The sequence below is a fragment of the Eschrichtius robustus genome, chromosome 1, assembly GCF_028021215.1.
Source record: "Eschrichtius robustus isolate mEscRob2 chromosome 1, mEscRob2.pri, whole genome shotgun sequence".
NCBI classification, from domain to species: domain Eukaryota; kingdom Metazoa; phylum Chordata; class Mammalia; order Artiodactyla; family Eschrichtiidae; genus Eschrichtius; species Eschrichtius robustus.
In genome coordinates this window covers 193645575-193666029 of record NC_090824.1, presented here as the reverse complement: position 1 = coordinate 193666029, position 20455 = coordinate 193645575, and the positions used below count along the sequence as shown (strand labels likewise).

Sequence of the window (20455 nt, the reverse complement as noted above, 5' to 3'; positions counted from 1 at the left end):
CATTATCACCTTATCATAGTGGCTGTGCTTGGCAGGCAACGTGGGCTGTGGATTTAGTATATATTTGCTTTATTAGGAGTTTGCATGAGACTTAGCAGTCACTGCGGTCTGTACCCTTCTCAGGTTTTTGTTTCAGGGCAACAATGGGACTGTCTTGTACACGGGAGACTTCAGATTGGCGAAAGGAGAAGCTGCCAGGGTGGAGCCCCTGCACTCCGGGGGCAGGTACTGGGCTTTGCGTGATTCCTGAATGTTAAGGCTGCACTGTTTTCAAGGTTTTATTGTTCTCCCCCCACGCCCCTCCCCAAATATGAGCCTTTGTTTCTATTAGAAGTCTAACTCGATTATAATAACATTTGTAACAGGAAAGTAAACTTTTCCTCTTGAAATGAGGTAATGGTAACATTCCGTGTGTTGACCGGGGTAGTAGTTACGTGAATTGGTCAAAATTCGCTGAACCGCATATGCAAAATCTGTGTTATTTTGTTATATGGAAATCATTTCCTGACAAAGTTGATAATAAAAAAAAATTCCAAATGGAACATCCATTTGGATGTCTAGGTTTTCTGTCTCTAACGAAGAGTTTAGATTTTATCCATATTTTATTTCCCATGAGGTGAGTCACACCCCTTGTTTCATTTTTGTTTTCAGAGTGAAAGACATCCAGAGTGTGTACTTAGACACGACTTTCTGCGATCCGAAATATTACCAAATTCCTAGTCGGGTACGTCTCCCTGGAGCGTGGCCCGCATTTCTTAGAGGGAAGTTTGTGGGATAACAGATCGCATGGTAATTGTCCCCATTTGCGTGAATATCTGGGAATCCTGAGAACGGAACGATGTTAACTGCCTTTGAACCTTCCCGCCCAGGAGGAGTGTCTGCGTGGGATCCTGGAGCTGGTTCGCAGCTGGATCACGCGGAGCCCGTACCACGTGGTGTGGCTGAGCTGCAAGGCCGCCTACGGGTACGAGTATCTCTTCACCAACCTCAGCGAGGAGTTCGGAGTCCAGGTGCCTGACGGCTCTCTCTTTCCTCTTGGTGCTTTCCATCCTCCCAACTCTGCCTTTCCCCTCCTTCCCCGTTTCCCCCCAGAGTCCCCCCAGACTGGAAACTGTGACAGACGAACACAGCCTTTGTCATCTTTTGTTTATTCGCTTCCTCTTGGGAGGAGTTGACAGTGGGAATAGCCCTTTGGTGAAAAGTCCCCTAAAGGAAGTATTTTTTCAAAACTGTGGGTCATGAAATAAATTCAGTGTTTGTGACCCGTAATGAGAATAAACTTGAACTAGGAAATATCTGAGTGTATTGCTTACAGTCAGAATAAACATTGTCTTGTGAAAATTTATGTGGGGAATCAGACACGTACATATCTAGATCTTCCTCGACTTAACCACAGGGCTATGGCCCAATAAATCCATCGTAAGTTGAAAATCTCATTGAGTCAAAAATGTATTTAAGGGGCTTCCCTGGTGGTGCAGTGGTTGAGAGTCTGCCTGCCAATGCAGGGGACGCGGGTTCGAGCCCTGGTCTGGGAAGATCCCACATGCCGCGGAGCAACTGGGCCCGTGAGCCACAGCTACTGAGCCTGCGCGTCTGGAGCCTGTGCTCCGCAACAAGAGAGGCCGCGATGGTGAGTGGCCCCCGCTCGCCGCAACTGGAGAAAGCCCTCGCACAGAAACGAAGACCCAACACAGCCAAAAATAAATAAATAAATTAATTAATTAATTAATTTTAAAAAATGTATTTAAATACCCCTGACCCACTGAACATCATAGCTTAGCCTCAGCTACCTTAAACCTGCTCAGACTTGCGGACGCAGGGAGGGGGAAGGGTAAGCTGGGACGAAGTGAGAGAGTGGCATGGACATATATACACTACCAAATGTAAAATAGATAGCTAGTGGGAAGCAGCCGCATAGCACAGGGAGATCACCTCGGTGCTTTATGACCACCTAGAGGGGTGGGATAGGGAGGGTGGGAGGGAGATGCAAGAGGGAGGGCATATGGGGATGTATGTATACATAGAGCTGATTCACTTTGTTGTACAGCAGAAACTAACACGACATTGTAAAACAATTATACGCCAATAAAGATGTAAAAAAAAAAAAAGTGCTCACAACACTTAGATTAGCCTACAGTTGGGCAAAATCATGTAACGCAAAGCCTATCTTACAATAAAGTGTGGAGTGTCTCGTGTAATTTATTGAGTGCTGTAGTGAAAGTGAAAACCAGAATGGTTATCTGGGTCCAGAACGGTGGTCGGTGTGTGGACGGTGGCCGTTCACCCGCGCGATCGCGTGGCTCACTGGGGCGGCAGCTTGCTGCGGTGCTGACCAGCATCACGAGAGAGGATCGTACTGCCAGCTCAGGAAAAGATCGTACCTCAAAATCCGAAGTCCGTTTTCTACTGGATGCATATTGGTTTCTCACCATCGCAAAGTTAAGTAATCCTGGGTCGAGCATCCCAAGTTGGGACCGTCTGTACATACATGCTGCGTATGCATCCTCGGTTGCTGTGGAAACATATTTCTTACTGAGGGTCATGGTCAGAAGTGTGTGAAGAACACCATCCTGGGGCACTGAGCCCCCTCCCCGTGGAGGACTCACATCAGGTCAGGCTGGGAGCCAGTGTTCACCCGTCCCTTCCAGCCTTCGGTGCTGGCCTCTCAGGACCCCGGGCGGCCGGGTGAGCAGGCCAAGTGCTTCCTGCAGCGCCCACGTCCCGTGAGAGGAGATGGAGTTTTGGTGGCGACTCCGAACAAAACGAAACGCTGGAACGAGTCGGAAATTTAAATTCTCCTTCATTCGTCAACTTTTACTATCGATCCCCCAGCTAACAGACTTGTGCTAAGAACTTAACACTTATATACAACGTAATTTAGTAAAACTGAAAAGATTTAGTGCTTCTGCATTTGCAATTTTAAAAATTCCTCCCTCCCTCCCTCCCTAAGCCCTAACTTCCTAAGCCCTTCTTTCCTTAATTTCTTCCTTCCTTAAGTTTTTGTGTCCAAATGTTTTTGGTGTAAAGCTGCCAATTCTCCATTTGGGGAAGGACTTGCTTTCATTCTGAGATTGTCATTCTTATATTTTTTGGTGTTCAGATGGTCCTTTAAATTAAAATCACAGTGATAATAGGTTGTATGTGTGCACACACACTTGCACACATTTTACTATTTGCTTTTTTTTTTTTTCTCACGTCCTCTCTTGGCAAAATATAAAGGTAGCAACCACTTACCAGTCCCAAATTTGTTTTGTGAATTTTAGTGGTGTGTGAAATCGAAAAGACTGGAAGCTCCTCTAGCTCTGAGGCCTCATAGGGAGAAACCCTGGGCCGAGAAGGTGTCCGGGGATGGAGGGGGTGGAAGAGAAAGCAGGCCTTAGGAAGGTGACCCCAGAGTCACCCCGGAGTGAGGCCTCTTTCAAGTCTCTTAATCCCTCTGTAGGGGTCAGAAACAATTCTAGAGAAGGAATCTTAAAAGGGAGAACAGTGAGGTTTTTTAATTAAAAAAATTTTATTTATTTATTTATGGCCATGCCAGGCGGCCTGCGGGATCTTCGTTCCCCGATCAGGGATTGAACCTGTGCCCCCTGCAGTGGAAGCGTGGAGTCTTAACCACTGGACCGCCAGGGAAGCCCCTGGTGAGGTTTTTTGATAGAGGGACCTGAGAGATGATTTATGGCAACCTTTTCAAGCATCTTCATTTTTGTGAGGATGAAAGTTTCTCCCTGTTTCTCTGTACATCTCAGAATTTACCTCTTTGATCTCCTTCTTAGGCCAGAAAAGTCAATTCCTTGTTACTTCTTGTTAGTCATTAGTAAACAGGTAGTGAGAGGAATAAGGATAAGTCACAGGATATCACAGGTTAAGTAAGAAGTCATGCTCGGGTTCTTTTTTTTTTTTTTAATTTATTTATTTATTTTTGGCTGTGTTGGGTCTTCGTTGCTGCGCGCGGGCTTTCTCTAGTTGCGGTGAGCGGGGGCTACTCTCTGTTGCGGTGCACAGGCTTCTCATTGCAGTGGTTTCTCTTGTTGCAGAGCACAGGCTCTAGGCACGTGGGCTTCAGTAGTTGCAGCATGCAGGCTCAGTAGTTGTGGCGCACGGGCTTAGTTGCTCCACGGCATGTGGGATCTTCCTGGACCAGGGCTCGAACCTGTGTCCCCTGCATTGGCAGACGGATTCTTAACCACTGCACCACCAGGGAAGTCCCATGCTCGGGTTCTTTCTATACCTGTCTTGGTATTAATTACCACAGCGCTTTAACATTATTCTAAACTGTTTTGTTATTCAGACTTCAAAATGAGAATACTTTTTTGGGGAATGCTATTTCACTATCCTTGTATTGATTTAGGTACTTGCTGTTTACTCAAAACTACCCAGAAAAGATTTAAGTAAAACTGACATGTGGGTTTTAACAATTCAAAACGTATTCACTTTAAAATTCTAAATTGGCCGAGGTTTGTTTTGTTTTGCTTTTTTGCATCTGCCCTCCTCCTTTTCATCCAATAAAGAGGTGTGTGGAAAGGGAGGATCTGGGTCTCCACTTCCTTGTCCCACTGGCCTCCCTCTCCCCCAGCTGCCCGTATGCAGCATGTTGTGTGTGTCTTCATGAGCAAGTGATTCCTTTTTTTTAGTATTTTATTTTATTTTATTTATTTTTTGGCTGTGCCTCATGGCTTGCAGGATCTTAGTTCCCTGACCAGGGATCGAACCCGGGCCCCGGCAGTGAAAGTGCCAAGTCCTAACCACTGGACCGCCAGGGAATTCCATGAGCAAGTGATTCTTGACTGTTCACTGCAGTACACCCCATATTTAGAATAAAGCTTGACATAGAGCAGGTGCACAATAAATATGAATCGAATGACTCTTGATGGATTGATCCAATGAAATCCACCAGCCGAGTCGCCAGACTTTTCATTACCACCCACAACGGGTGGTAACGCCGACTGCTGGGAATGGGATCTCAGCGTCCTGCGTTGAAAGAGCTGAAAACTAGGCTTTGAGGAAGAAGAAAGACTTAGTTTTAACTGGATGATTTGCCTTTGCCTAATTACCCTTGGACACTTTATTTACAGGAAATACAATTCCAATAATGTGCTTTATTTGTGTTGTTTTCCTCAGGTTCACGTGGATAAACTAGACATGTTTCGAAACATGCCTGACATCCTTCATCATCTCACAACAGACCGTGACACTCAGATCCATGCGTGTCGGCATCCAAAGGTATGTGGTGAAGTGTTTCTCTAACTGTTTGTGTGATCCATGAAAAACAGAATTTTAGGTCCAGAAGGAACCTCAGAAATTCCATTTTGTTGGCTCTTCAATTTACAAATGGAAAAACCGAGGCTGAGATCTTGTTAGTAGGTCAAGGCCATGCAGCTACACATCACTGTATTCCATTACTGTAAACTTCCTAATTAGGAAACAGACACAGATATTCAATACTTTTAATTTTTAATGAAATATATTTATACAGTTGATACGTGTTTATTTGTAATGACTTATGTAATGAACAGTTTATTTGTAAGGAAATTAGTAATATGTTAGAGCTTATAATTTAAGAAAACAATCACAACGGTTGTGATTTACTTTTTTTTAAAATAAATTTATTTATTTATTTTTGGCTGCGTTGGGTCTTCGTTGCTGCGTGGGCTTTCTCTAGTTGCGGCGAGAGGGGGCTACTCTTCCTTGTGGGGCGCGGGCTTCTCATTGCAGCGGCTTCTCTTGTTGCGGAGCACAGGCTCTAGGCGTGCAGGCTTCAGTAGTTGTGGCGCACGGGCTCAGTAGTTGTGGTTCGTGGGCTCTAGAGCACAGGCTTAGTACTTGTGGCACACGGGCTTAGTTGCTCCGCGGCATGTGGGATCTTCCCGGACCAGGGCTTGAACCTGTGTCCCCTGCATTGGCAGGCGGATTCTTAACCACTGTGCCACCAGGAAAGCCCTTGATTTACTTCTGAGACTCATGACACGTGTGCATTTATAAACTTTATTTTTCTTCTCCTCATTTGAGATAAATATCTAGATATAACTTTGCTTTGAATTTTGAAATAGTTACATGTATTGCTGGTCCAATTTCAAATGAATGTTTTTAGTGTCTTTGAAACTCACTGGTAATTGGTTTTCTGATGCCACCATAGAACTCCCTTCTCTTATTAACTGCCAGGTCTTAAATTTTAAATTGGCCTTTAACATTTCCATTTTAATTTATATTGTCATTCAGTGTCACTGCTACTAATTAGTGATCTTCAAATGTAGGGGTATTTGTGATCCTAACTGTTCTCTAAATCTTTAATCTTAGCGTTCATATGCTGAGTAATTTTTATTTTAGTAAACATTGCATTTATACATTTAGATAATCATTGTAACAGTAATATTAGGGCTTCCCTGGTGGCGCAGTGGTTGGGACTCCGCCTGCCAATGCAGAGGACACGGGTTCGAGCCCTGGTCCGGGAAGATCCCATATGCCGTGGAGCCCTTAAGCCCGTACGCCACAACTACTGAGCCTGCACTCTAGAGCCCGCGAGCCACGACTACTGAGCCCATGTGCCCCAACTATTGAGGCTTGTGCGCCTAGAGCCCGTGCTCCGCAACAAGAGAAGCCATTGCAATGAGAAGCCTGCACACAGCAACGAAGACCCAGCACTGCCAAAAATAAAAATAAATAAAATAAATAAATTTTTTAAAAAAACCAGTAATATTAGCTCCATCAGCCAAAATCCTAAAGTAAAGTTGCTCAGCACTAAAGTAAAGCGAAATTTAACAACAACAACAACAAAAACCGATTCTTATCCATAGCATGGAAGATTCTATTTCAGACCACTGCAGGAGAGCTACTAGGTAAGGAATTACTTTTGATGATTGGTCAGCTGCATACTATAACTTGCATCATGAATTTATTTCATCATTCTGTTTGTGTATGTACACACACACACACACACACACACACACACACACATGCAGTGAATGGATGGATGAAAACAGTGTAGATACAAAGTAGAAACTGTTTTGTCCTTTTTCTGTTGGACTTGCAGTCTTTGCCCCTACCATGCCCCGTAAATATTTTAATTGGCAGATTTCTTTTTGCTCTGAATTTTCTCACAAACCACAAAGTAGCTTAACTCTACCCCTGTCATTTCCCACATGGCTACTCGCCTTGAAACACTACTTCTAGCAGCTTAAGGTATGTGTCTCAGGTCACATGGCCTTAAAAAGATTCAGTAGAACAGCCTGCACAACCCTGAAGCGCTCTCATCCACGGCCTCGTGAGAAACAGCACCGCAAGTGCTCCGATGGTAGTTGATTTGGATGGAGTGTTCATGATTTTGAAGGATTCCTATCTAAATGTAATGTCTTTGGGAAAATAGCCCCATTGGTTTTCAACCTTTTAAAAACACATGTTGCTTTCCTCTCCAACTTTGTTTTGATAGATTTTAAAGCAGTAAATTTGTTAGACTAGTACAAGGAACACCGTGTACTCTTTTATTTTAAATTGAAGTGTAGTTGATGTACAATGTTATATGTTACAGGTGTACAATGTAGCACTTCACAGTTTTTAAAGGTTGTATTCCATTTATAGTTACTATAAAATCCTGGCTCTATTCCCTGTGTTGTACAGTATATCCTTGTAGCTCATTTTAAACCTAAGAGTTTGTACCTCTTAGTCCCCTACCCTTATTTGCCCCTCCCCCTTCCCTCTCCCCACTGGTAACCACTAGTTTATTCTCTATATCTGTGAGTTTTGTTATATTCACTAGTTTGTTGTATTTTTTAGATTCTACATATCATATCATACAGTATTTGTCTTTCTCTGTCTGACTTATTTCACTTAGCATAATACCCTACAAGTCCATCCATGTTGTTGCAGGTGGCAAAATTTTATTCTTTTTTATGGCTGAGTAGTAGTTCATTGTATATATTTTTATACACCACATCTTCTTTATTCATTCATTTGTTGATGGACACTTAAGTTGATTCCATACCTTGGCAGTTGTAAATAATGCTGCTATGAACATTGGGGTGCGTGTATCTTTTCAAATTAGTGTTTTTGGTTTTTTTTCTGGATATATATACCCGGGTGTGGAATCGCTGGGTCATACGAACACCGCGTCTTCTTCCTCTGGCTTCTCCAGTGTGTTAACACCGTCACGTCTGCTCCCTGACGCACTCTGTGTCTGTCTGTCTGTCTCTGTGTAACTAGCACCCCACCCCCCAATCCACTTGAGAGTCAGTGGCAGATGCCATGACACTTTGCCGTAAACAAGGACGTTCTCCTGCACGATCACAGTACAGTTCCCACACTCAGGAAGTTTAGCATTGATACGACACTACTGGCTGTGATGGAGTCCATATTCAGATTTCCCTAGTTGTCCCAATCGTGTCCTTATGGCTTGTGGAGGGAAGAGCAGGGCCTCCTGCTCTTAATAAAATCATCCAGGATTTTATTAAGAATCATCTTTTGCATTTGCTCAGGCCTCTTCAGTTTCTTTTGATGTAGATCAAGTCTCAAACCTTTTGCTTTTCTTTCATCACACTGACATATTTGAAGAGCTCAGGTCAGTTGTTTTGTGGAACATTCCTCAATTTGGACTTACCTGTTTCCTCATGTCTATATATATATATTTTTTTCATGTCTGAAAACTCATCTACATTTGTTTTTGAGACCCTGCCTACAAACAGACTTGTTGAAAATATTAAACTGTTTTACTGTATTTTTAAAATCTTTTTTAGGCAGAGGAATATTTTCAGTGGAATAAGTTACCCTGTGGCATTACCTCCAAAAATAGAATTCCACTCCACACAATCAGCATTAAGCCATCCACTATGTGGTTTGGAGAAAGAGCCAGAAAAACCAATGTCATTGTGAGGTAAGCAAGCAGTGTCTTTCGAGAGAAACCTTGCTTTGAGGTAAATCGATAGTTGAAATGCAATCTAGCCTAAGCCTAAGAAGAGGATATATTATCATTGTGGAAAATAACTTCTGAAATTTAAACTCCATTTAAACTAAAGAGATGCGGCTTTCAAAGCTGTCTATTGGCTAATACCATTAGCCAGTATTTCCTGGGGTCTACTTGAGTTAGACAGATGAGAGGGTTAGAGACAGGGCGTCTTGCTTGCCAGGGAGTTAGGAACTGACGTTGTAGGAAGTAGAAGCTTTTGGTGGAGTAGAGGAGTCCCATGCTCATCATCATGTTTTAGCAAATTTCCTTAACGCTGGCCATTCAGAATGTCTACAAAAATTTACATTTCTGGAAAGAGTTCCCCCTTGTCCCAGGAAGAAATTCTTGATGGTAAGGTGATTTCATACTGCAGGAGCCTGAATAAGAAGACTTGAAATTTAGAACTTAGCTTAGTTTTGACAAGTGACCTTTAATTTTGTGTTTTCATCTCACTTTAGGACTGGAGAGAGTTCGTACAGAGCCTGCTTTTCTTTTCACTCCTCCTACAGTGAGGTAAGAGGACCCCATATACTCCCCTTCGTGGCTTATGCGGGCATCTCTTTTTCTACCGCTTAAGATTGGTTGTGGCTTTTCCTAAAGAAATGCAGGGAAGACATCTCAGTGGATGAGCTGTGTTACTAAGTCTAAAGGAAATTGCTATCATCACTTGTTTTCAGCCTAAACATTGAAGAAAACATATGATTAAGGTTTTCTTTCCAACTTGCTTTCTAAATGTATTTTAAATTCCCCACTTCAGTTCTGTTCATGTGTCCTAAAAAATCGTAAATCTGACTGTATAGCACTTGGAACTGTGTTCAGTGTCTTGTGATGACCTATAATGGAAAAGAATCTGAAGCTGTACACCTGAAACTAACACAATATTGTAAGTCAACTATAGTTTAATAAATAAAATTAAAAAGCAAACAAGCAAAACATAAAAAGCTTCCCCAAGGAAGTAATAGTTAAGAAGATAAAAGAAGATACTCCAACATTATACAACACAGGGAATATAGCCAGTATTCTATAATAACTATATGTGGAGTATGACCTTTCAAAGTTGTAAATCACTGCATTGTATACCTGTAACTTACATATAATATTGTACATCAACTATACTTCAGTAAGAAAAAAAGAAGATTGAAAAAAAAAGAATCGTTAAGTCTTATTTGAAGGAGTACTGCAGATAAAATCTCATTACTGGTAGCCTTAGGGTACTGTCCAGATTCTTGGCCTCTTCCAAAATTTGACAGTACTGAAAAGCCGTTTAAAAAATAGTCCTGAATATTCAGCAATGAGGAAGAACAAAGGTGACTGAGGTGTAGACCCTGTCCTTAGGATCTAGTATAGTAGAATTACTCAGTTGAAGAGGGCTTAAAATGGTTTTGTTATGGTACTTTTTTTTTTGGCTGTGCCACATGAAATGAGGGATCTTAGTTCCCCGACCAGAGATCGAACCTGTGCCCCCTGCAGTGGAAGCTCGGAGTCCTAACCACTGGACCACCAGGGAAGTCCCCGTTATGGTACTTTTTATATAGGAAATTGACATATTAGAATGGGAACCTGACATACATAATTTATTTGCAGAATCCTCATGCATTTCCAAAGTAAATGCTAGCATCTTACAAGTGCAGGGATTCAGTAATTTCAAGTATTGGAGAAAAAGCAATATAAAAGCTGGCTTTTTATGACACTTTAAGTCATACATAATTTTAGTTTTGCCCTTTCTGCACTTAATGCATTTCCCTGATAATGATTATTTTTGTATTGGGGGTACATGGATATAGCTCTGCAGTAGTGAGCATGGGCATGGTGATGATTTGAACAGGTGGATCCTTGCAGAGCTCCAGGTAGCAGCGTTCTTTTTTTTTTTTTTTTTTTTCATTTTTTATTGAAGTATGGTTGGTTTACAACGTTGTGTTAGTTTCTAGTGTACAGTAAAGTGACTCAGTTATTTATATATATAAATATATATATTTATCTACATTCTTTTTCAGATTCTTTTCCCTTATAGGTTATTACAAAATATTGAATATAGTTCCCTGTGCCTTACAGTAGGTCCTTGTTGTTTATCTATTTTATATATAGTAGTGTGTATCTGTTAATCCCAAACTCCGAACTTATCCCTCCCCTGTCCCCTTTCCCCTTTGGTAAACATAAGTTTGTTTTCTATGTCTGTAAATAAGTTCATTTGTATCACTTTTTAGCTTGCACATATAAGTGATATAATACTTGTCTTTCTCTGACTTACTTCACTTAGTCTGATAATCTCTAGGTCCACCCATGTTGCTGCAAATGGCATTATTTCATTCTTTTTTATGGCTGAGTAGTATTCCATTGTATATATGTGCCACATCTTCTTTATCCGTTCCTCTGTGGATGGGCACTCAGGGTGCTTCCATGTCTTGGCTGTTGTGAATTGTGCTGCTATGAACCTTGGGGTCAGGTGGCAGCATTCTTATCAAGTCAGCCAGAAAACTGTAAACGATTATTTATTATCAGAGTATCACAGTGACATCTCTGTTCAATAACTGGGCTTAGCTTCCAGGTACCAATGGATTATTTGAGAGTAGCCTGGAAGTAATTCTTCTGGATGGTATAAGTTAGTTAATGTTTTCTTTATCAGCTTCTCCTGGCTTTTAGGTTGTCGTCAAAGCCCCTTCCTGGTGGTTTGTCCTGGGTTTGGCGTCTAGCCCAGCATCACTGTTGCTCAACCTTCCTCTTACCCCTCAGCATCCTTTTCTGCCTCAGCCACAGGCAGGGCTTCTAACTGGGGAAAACTTTTCCATCATAACTGCTCTTCTTTCTCTTCTTCGGTATAGTTAGCAGCCAAGTTGGGAAGCATAGCCTTCCTGGGATTCTAGGAAGTTAGCTCCCAGCGGGGAGGCATCTCCCTGCCGCTTGGGTAGAGGGGTGGAGCGGCTGGCCTGCTTCCTCTCTTCCCTCTCTCCTCGGATGAGAGCAGTTATCCTGCCCGTGGCGGGGCTACCCTGAGCTCTGGTTACTCATCTTCTCTCACTGTGCCCGGTGAGAAGAGAGAGGCTTTCCGGAAAACTGCTTTAATTAATACGCCTATATCCTGTGTATAGAACATGCTGAACTATATTTAAAAATGTAAATAGTAGGGGGGATTCCCCAGCGGTCCAGTGGTTAGAGCTCCGCGCTTCCACTGCAGGGGGCACGGGTTCCATCCCTGGTCAGTGTGGCGAGACCAAAAAAAAAAGGAAAACGAATGTGAATAGATTTAAAGATCATTTCCTTTTTTCCCCCCCCCAAGTACGGCTGATCCTCATTATTTGCGGATTCCCCATTTACAAATCTGCCTGCTCACATTTGTTTGAATCCCCACATCAGCGCGAGTGGCGCTCTGTGGTCGTTTGCAGACTGTGGTGCACAGCAGGGCCGCAGAAGATTTGAGTCGCCCGACATGCACATTCCCGACTCAGGTCGCACGTGGTGGCCTCCTGCCTTCTTGTTTCAGCTCCCGGGCTGTAAACGAGTGTCCTCTTTGCTGTCTCTTTATTGCTGAGTTTTCCATATTTGTGTGCTTTTTGGGGTGATTTTGCTGTTTGAAACAGCCTCCAAGCGTAGCGCTGAAGTGCTCGCAAGTGTTCCTAAGCTCAGGAAGGCCGAAATGTGCCCTGCCGAGGCGGTGCCTGTGTCGGGTAAGTTCTGTTCAGGCGTGAGCTGCAGCGCTACTGGCTATGAGCTCAGTACTCAAGTATATTCTACGTACGATATCTTTAAAGAGAAGCACACATAAAACAAGGTTGTGTACTTGATCGGTTGACAAAGCGCTGTGACTGGAGGTTCGCGGAAACACTGTATTTATTTCCCTCAGGAACAGTGGTCTGCTGTTTGCAGTGACTTTATGGAGCAGAACTACTGCACAGATGGAGAACGGACTGTGTTAATGGGTCGTTTTAAGGCAGGCACCTGAAGAAAGGGCATCGGTGTGGACCAGTGGGAGAGGGTGCCCTCTACTGGGCATCTCTTGTCTTCTTGTGGCCACTTCATCTCTGAGTAGATAGGAACCATTTCTGGTGTGGGTCTGACCTGACTCTCTTCATTCTTATTCCCTTCAAAAGCCTCAGATTTCTACCAGCCTCAACTCTGCATTAATTCTGCAAATCATATAGGTTGTGGGCAAGGTAAATAATGGCTTCTCTTTGCATGCCTGCTCCAAAAGTACAAAGGAAATTGTTTATGAGAAGTATCCAAAGAATGGATCTTCCTGTCTTTCCCCTGTCTTAAGGTTCCCATTTTAATACGGAGTTATTAATAATTCCTGGGTTCCCTACCTCTTTTGACTTGGTGCTTTATTTGAAGAAGTTGGGTACTAATAATTACTTTGTGTCTCCATCTCCCCATTTGCAGAAGGGAATAAAAATCTTTGCGTTGTCATTACCAACTTTGTAATAGATAATTTTATTGAATGTTTAACTATGTGCCAGGTACCAGGGCTAAGCACTTTACCCACATTATCTCATTTATACTTTTAGATGAAGAATCTAAGGCTTAGAGACGTTAGGTAACTTAACCAAGATCACAAGCTCACCAAGATCTAATAAGTGGCAAAGCAGAAGCTCTTCCGGGTTGTTAAGAGATATTTTGAGGAATAGTGACAGAATTCCTCCTGTTTAGCATTCTGAGCTTTGCAGAAAAATCAAGGTATTCATGACATTTTGGCATGTGGCTGTCCCTGTTTAGATTAGAATAAACCCTGAGAACAAATCAAGCGATCTCAAAGATGTAGTTCCCCTTGGTTTTGCTAACGATTATATGTCGGAGGAAAGAAATGCAATTCTAAGACCTTGTTTCCCTGTGCGTGTTAAATACTCAGCCGAATTCTCACTTCCTTGAAGGGGGTTGGTTAACTGCGGGTGAGTGACCCTAGATAAGGAAACTAATGTCATATGAAGAAATGAGCCTCTGCATCCATCAGTGATCCTCACTCTTTACTGGAGAACAGAATCACCTGAAGAACGTCCAGACCTACTGACCTCCAGGCCCCATCATAGCCCAGTTAGGGGACATTTGGAGTTGGCTCTCTCTTCTCCTAGGAGGTCCCCAGGCGCTCCCCACGGGCAGCTGGCATTGGGACCACAGTCTTGAGAGACTTCTGCTTCTCTTTCCCCGCATCCCTTTATCTGCTGCTCTAACCCCGGGGCTCTTCACCGTAGAGATAACTGATGCATTTTATTTTCCTTCTTCCAGATTAAAGATTTCTTGAGCTACATCTATCCTGTGAACGTATATCCAAATGTCATTCCGTTAGGCACAACTATGGGTAAAGTTCAAGAAATGTGAGTAGTCACTACTGGTGGGACTTGTGTTTTTGGACGGGATGGATCCAGAGAATAGTTTTGGGCCGGAAACCAGGGGCAAGGATGTAAAATGGGCGTGGCTGTAAATATGGTACTGGTTGGGAGCATATGGGCTTTCTTCAAGTGAGTGTGTTACGTATAATCCTAAACGCTTCTGGGAATCTGGCATAAGGAAGCCGTTGCGATACTGAATTCCCTGAACGCCAGAAGGTGTTCCTCTATTACTTAATAGGTTATTAGAATAGGACCTGCTTTTCTGCAGCGTAAGAACAAAGGTAAAAGTTTTGCTTTCCCCCCAATCCTACAATTAGATGAATATCTACCAGGTTGTTTTAAGTGCTTGTATTTACCACTTTATTATACTGAATTTTTTTAAAAATAAATTTATTTTTGGCTGCGTTGGGTTTTCGTTGCTGCGCACGTGCGCAGGCTTTCTGTAGTTGCGGTGAGTGGGGGCTACTCTGTCGCTGTGTGCAGGCTTCTCATTGTGGTGGCTTCTCTTGTGGAGCACGGGCTCTAGGCACGCGAGCTTCAGTTGTGGCTCACAGGCTCAGTAGTTGTGGCTCGCGGGCTCTAGAGCGCAGGCTCAGTAGTTGTGGCTCGCGGGCTCTAGAGCACAGGCTCAGTAGTTGTGGCTCACGGGCTTAGTTGCTCCGCGGCATGTGGGATCTTCCCGGACCAGGGCTCGAACCCGTGTCCCCTGCATTGGCAGGCGGATTCGTAACCACTGTGCCACCAGGGAAGTCCCCGAAGTAATTTTTAATTATTAAACACTGCTTTTCAGTTTTGAAAAGTAGTGGTATGGTTTCCCCCATAGTTAGGTTTTTATAATCTCTAAAAGTGATGCTTACATTCCAGCAACTTCCCAACAGGAAAAATAAAATATTCGTATTCATTTCAGCTTAAAGCCTTTATGCCGATCTTCCCAAAGTACCGAGCCGAAGTATAAACCACTTGGAAAATTGAAGAGAGCAAGAACATGCCACCTAGACTCAGGTAAGAAGAATGACCCTGGAGTCACAGGTGTGGGTTTCCCTGCAAGACCGCTTTTCAGGATGCTCTGGTCTGTGAAAGCTGTCTTTTTTACTTTCTTCATGATGTCTTTCGAAGTGTAAAATTTTTAATTTTGAATGAAGTCCAATTTATCTAATTTCTTTTATAGCTTGTGCTTTTGCTTTTGGTGTCATATCTAAGAAACTATTGCTTAATCCAAGGTAATGAAGATTTACTCTCATATTTTATCATTTCTGGGTAGTTTTGACTTTTTTCCTTATTATATAGGGTATTTTCCCACCTTTCTACACGTCTGTCTGGTAATTTTTTGAATGCCGTGACTATATAATGGCATATTTAATCTGTCGTTGTACATGTTAGGTTATTTTGAACTTTTCACTATTATAAACATTGTGATGAGCCACATTATATGTAAGTCTGTTTCACAGCTCTCATTATTATTGGGTTAAATTGTAGAAATTATGGTGCTTGATACATACATATTGCCAAATTGTTTTCCAGTGTGATTATACCAGTTTATACAGACATCAACAGTACACAATGGTGGAAAGTACCTACGAATTATGACATTAGTCCTTTTTTATTAGGTTTAGGTGTGTTATCAGTTTGTGTAAATGTTAAGGATTTCAGCACTTTGTTGTGATGTTTTCTCTGTTATATGCCTTCCCATTTTCATAGAGAGAAATTTCAAATTTTTATATTGTCATAACAGAAAGAATACATAATGTCAGAATAAACTTCTAACAGTATAGACACTTTACTTTTTTTTTCAGATACATACAGGTGAGTTAATGTGAAAATGTTTTGACAGATTATTTTTACAGTTGAAACATACCACGATACTGGTATAGTCACTGATCCAGAAGAACATGAAACTGTCCAACTTTTAGAGGTGATACAAAAAAGTTCCACAGAAAGGTAACTGGCACATTGGTGGAAGAGCTATAACAAATGTATTAATCCGTGGCTCAAAATGAAGCCATAATTTGGAGACTAGGGTACTCCAAGTATAGTAGCTAGACATCTTAGTCACCTTAAGTCCTTTAGAAAAGAAGATAAATAGCTGTTTGTTTAAACAACTATAGTTGTAACATAGAACACTGGACTTTGGTTTCTTGACCTGTGCGTTGTCACACATCTTTTCCGGGCCTATCTATCTCCTCACTGGTAAAACGGGAGCTGGATGACGGTTTCTATTCCCCCTCCTCCTCCCTTTAAAAGCAGCTTTTAAAATGCAGTTTTAAGCTACATCCTTTATCAGTGGGAAAATAGTTAACGTATAATTACCTGCTTCTTAACACGAGGTTCGGCACTAGAACATAAGCTGCCCTGTACAACAAGTAGCCTCACGAGCATTTTATTTCCTTCTTTGAGGTTAGGTGCCATTAGGGTGCAGGAAAATATTTGTCTTCCCCCCAGTTCCGTGCCATGTCATTTTAATTTATGGAAATTTCACCCTCCACGTAAGGGTTCCTCATTTTCAGAATGTAAGTCGACGGGGCTCACTCCAGGCTAGTGCAGCATGCTTAAGACAGTAAAATGACACTAGATGCGGCTTGTTCAGTGTCTTGGTTAAAGCTGACTCGATCTGTGTGTCCCCCAGTGTCTCTCGTGGCCTGTGCTCTTGGCCTAGGGCTGCATAACAATGACCAGAGACTGGGTGGCTACTTCTCACAGTGCTGGAGGCTGCGGGAGTGTCCAAGACCAAGGTGCTGGCAGATGTGGTGCCTGGTAGGGGCCCACTTCCTGGCTCTCGGCCACTTTCTCAGTGTGCACTCACATGGCCTTTCCTCTGTGCACGGGCATGGAGAAAGTGAGAAATCTGCTTCCTCTTCTCACAGGGACACTAATCCCATCACATGGGTTCCCCCCCCTCCATGAGCTAATTATCGTCTAAAGACCCCACCTTCACATACCATCACATTGGAGTTAGTCAGAAATTCAAATTATGAATTTTGGGAGGACACAGACATTCAGCCTATAACATGCATAAAGTAGGTATCAGAAAATGTTCCTAGAAGGAAAACGTTAGGAAAAAACTGTCTCTGTTAAATCAGCCAACTCCTTGAGCATCTACTATCTATCTATCTATATCTATCTATCTATCTATCTATCTATCTATCATCTGCAGAGCACAGAGTTTGCAAACGTCTCTCCTAGTCTGGGTGGTTCGAAAACCTAGCTGATGTACAGAATCAGCTGCAGAACTTAAAAAATAAATTATTCGGTCCTACTTCCAGGGACTCAGCAGGTCTGAAATGAAATGTAGAAAGCTGTTTTATTTAAAACGCTCTCCAGAGGAGAACCACTGATGATTAAGGCTCTGTGGCCTTATTTGGGGAGCACAGATCTTTTGTCTCAACGCACAGCCTGGCTTTATGGCAAGTTGAAGGCTGGTAGATAAATTGTTCAGAATAGCCCAAGAATACGGGGCCTTTTAACTTCTCTTGGAAGAAGAGTGAACTCCCATTAATTGCAATTCCATGAATTAAAAAATGTAGCTAAGAGCTACAAGTTGGATTTTTAATTAGAAGTACAAATTGGTTCCTTTTGCATGCTGTGTTACCTACACACCTGTTCTGTTTACCCCACAGAGGACGATGACAGTGACCTCTTTGATGATCCTCTGCCAGTACCTTTAAGGCACAAGATTCCAAGCCAGCAAACTCTTCGCCCTGAGGTATTGCCCACGACTGCGATTTCACAAGACCAGCCTCAAAAACGGAGAGAAAGCACAGGGTGCTTCAGAGCAGAGAGTATGCCAACAACTTTCCTTTGGGCAGACTTTATAGATTGTGAGGAATCCAACAGTGAAAGTGAAGAATCCGAAATCCCAGCTTCAGCTCAAGGAGACACGGGTCCTGTCCCCCAGCTCCAGAAGAGGGCTGATGGGGAAGTACCACAGTGGGAAGTGTTCTTTAAAAGAAGTGCTGACCTCACTGATGACTGTCTGGAGAACCTCCCGTCCTCCACAGAGGCAGGGGGCTCTCAGTCTCCGAAGCTTTTCAGTGACTCCTCTGATGATGGGGAATCAACTCACATCTCTTCCCAGACGTCTTCTCAGTCAACACACATATCAGAACAAGGAAGTCAAGGCTGGGACAGCCAGTCCGACACTGTTCTGCTATCTTCCCAAGAGAGAAATGGGGGTATGGCCTCCTCGAGCAGACGTGTCTACAGGCCAGGAATCAAAGACAACACTCTTGCCCCTCAGATGGAACAAAATGTACTTTGCCCAAAGGACACATACTCTGATTTGAATATCAGAGATCAAGATGTAAGTATAGGTTCTAGTGCTGGAGAGACAGCTACTCTGAGCAGCGGGAAGCACACGCCTCAGGAGAAAAGGCCACTAAACCCAAGCAGCAGCGCAGAGTCACCAAGCTCCTCTGATTTTGAAATTCCCTCCACTCCAGAAGCCGAGCTACCTACACGAGAGCATTTACAATATTTCTATGAGAAGTTGGCAACAGGGGAGAGGATAGTAGTTGAAAAAAGAAAAAGCTCACTTCATTCTAGAGCAACCACTAAAAAACCTATACCAAGAGATAACAGTCAAAATCCTAATAGATAAACTAAAATGGAAAACTTAAAAATGTTCCTATAACCTAAAAGGTGGCAGTAAAGGGGAAACGGAGGACCAAAAAATTGAGGGAAAACACAGAAAACAAGATATGGGAGAACTAAATCCAAACATATCAATAATTACATCAAAACAGAGGAAAAACCATAAACCAACTAACTATATACTGTCTATAGGAAGCTGACTTCAAAAGACTTGGGTAGGTTTACCAGTGAAAGGATGGAAACCTTTACCATGTAAACATTACTTAAAAGAAAGATGGAGTGGCTATGTTACTAATGATAAAACATCCAGTTCACTGAGACAGAATCCTAAAAGTACCATACAACTACGGAATATACAAAGCAAAAACAACTGCAAGGAGGAAGACGAACTAATGCACAATTACAGCTGTAGCAGAATTAGTCTACAGAGTATCAGCAAGGATACAGAAGAACTGAACAGCACCGCCACCCAACTGGATTTAACTGACACATCCAACAGCAGAATACACGCTTTTCAAGTTTACACAGGACAACGCTCACCAAGACAGACCATATCCTGGGTTGTAAAAACACTTCAAGTTTAAAGAATAAACTTGGTGACGGAAGAAAGTCAGCCCCTTACCTATCTCAGGTGTTCCATCACTTAAGAGTGTTGGTGTGAATACAGTGGTAAAATCAAAACCTAAAAGAAAATACTTACTTAAAAGGCATTCAGCTTCCTTAAAGTCCATCGATAGGTTATGTTTTTGCATAGTTATGTATGTGGATTTAATAAAGTTATTAGCAAATATTCATAAACCCTTTGGTTTGCTGATATTTCATAGATTAAGAAAGCAAAAGCAGAGTCTCTAAACAATTTGCGGATCAATTAAACTAACAATGAAATGCAATATCACCATGCTGCATTGTAATTAAACCAAAAATCAATACTGGAGCCACAAAACTAATTAAGGTTACAAGACTTAGAGTCAGCGGGAAGGGAAGATAAACTGGGTGTTCAGGGGAACCAATGTCAAGTTGACCCAGGAAGCCAGCCCTCTCACTTGTCCTGAAGGGAATTTTCCATTCCCAAATGTTGGCAGAAGGATAAATTAGCCCTCGTCCATTTACACGGGAGAAAAACCGGACAGTGACGACTACACTTCAAATTTCGGCTGAGAAACTGGCACCAGAGAGGGATGAGGGGAAGGAACCGACGTGATTATCAAGGGTCAGGGCTGAGAGTAAGGGTGCAACTCCTTTCTGACTGTTCTTTGAGGAATATGTTCTTTGAGGAACAATTTATAGCAAGTGTCTCTGCCCTAAATTACTCAACAGTACATTTTATTAATATGTACACCAACAGAGACTGGTCTGAGCATAGTAAGGTAGCTGAGGGCAGAGGTGTATAAGCAAGAATGTGAAGTTTAAAGGGAACACTGACCCCTTTTTTTTCTAGCTCAGATGCTACCCTGAGCTTTTGATGAAATACACCCTACAGACTCAGTATGATTGGGGCAGGATTATATATTATTCCATTTTGCCTAGCTCCCCTATGAGTACCATTACCTAAATTCAAGGTGAATATAAAGTCACTGGAGAGAACCAGTGGGGACTGCAAAACGTTCAATACTCATAA

At 42.5% G+C, this 20455-nt stretch overlaps 1 protein-coding gene across 3 annotated transcripts in view; it reads left to right on the top strand.

Annotated features, from left to right (window-relative positions):
• Positions 1–19621, top strand: part of DCLRE1C (DNA cross-link repair 1C) — a 57767-nt gene extending 38146 nt beyond the window's left edge. For all 3 annotated transcript variants that reach the window (XM_068561919.1, XM_068561909.1, XM_068561924.1), the window contains exons 6-14: positions 124–225; positions 652–724; positions 870–1010; positions 5119–5220; positions 8724–8860; positions 9391–9445; positions 14147–14235; positions 15158–15252; positions 17865–19621. In XM_068561919.1, coding sequence (XP_068418020.1) covers positions 124–225; positions 652–724; positions 870–1010; positions 5119–5220; positions 8724–8860; positions 9391–9445; positions 14147–14235; positions 15158–15252; positions 17865–18844 — 1774 coding nt within the window. In that variant the 3' untranslated portion in view covers positions 18845–19621. The remainder of the gene's footprint in view (positions 1–123; positions 226–651; positions 725–869; positions 1011–5118; positions 5221–8723; positions 8861–9390; positions 9446–14146; positions 14236–15157; positions 15253–17864) is intronic.
• The last annotated feature ends 834 nt before the right edge of the window (positions 19622–20455 follow it).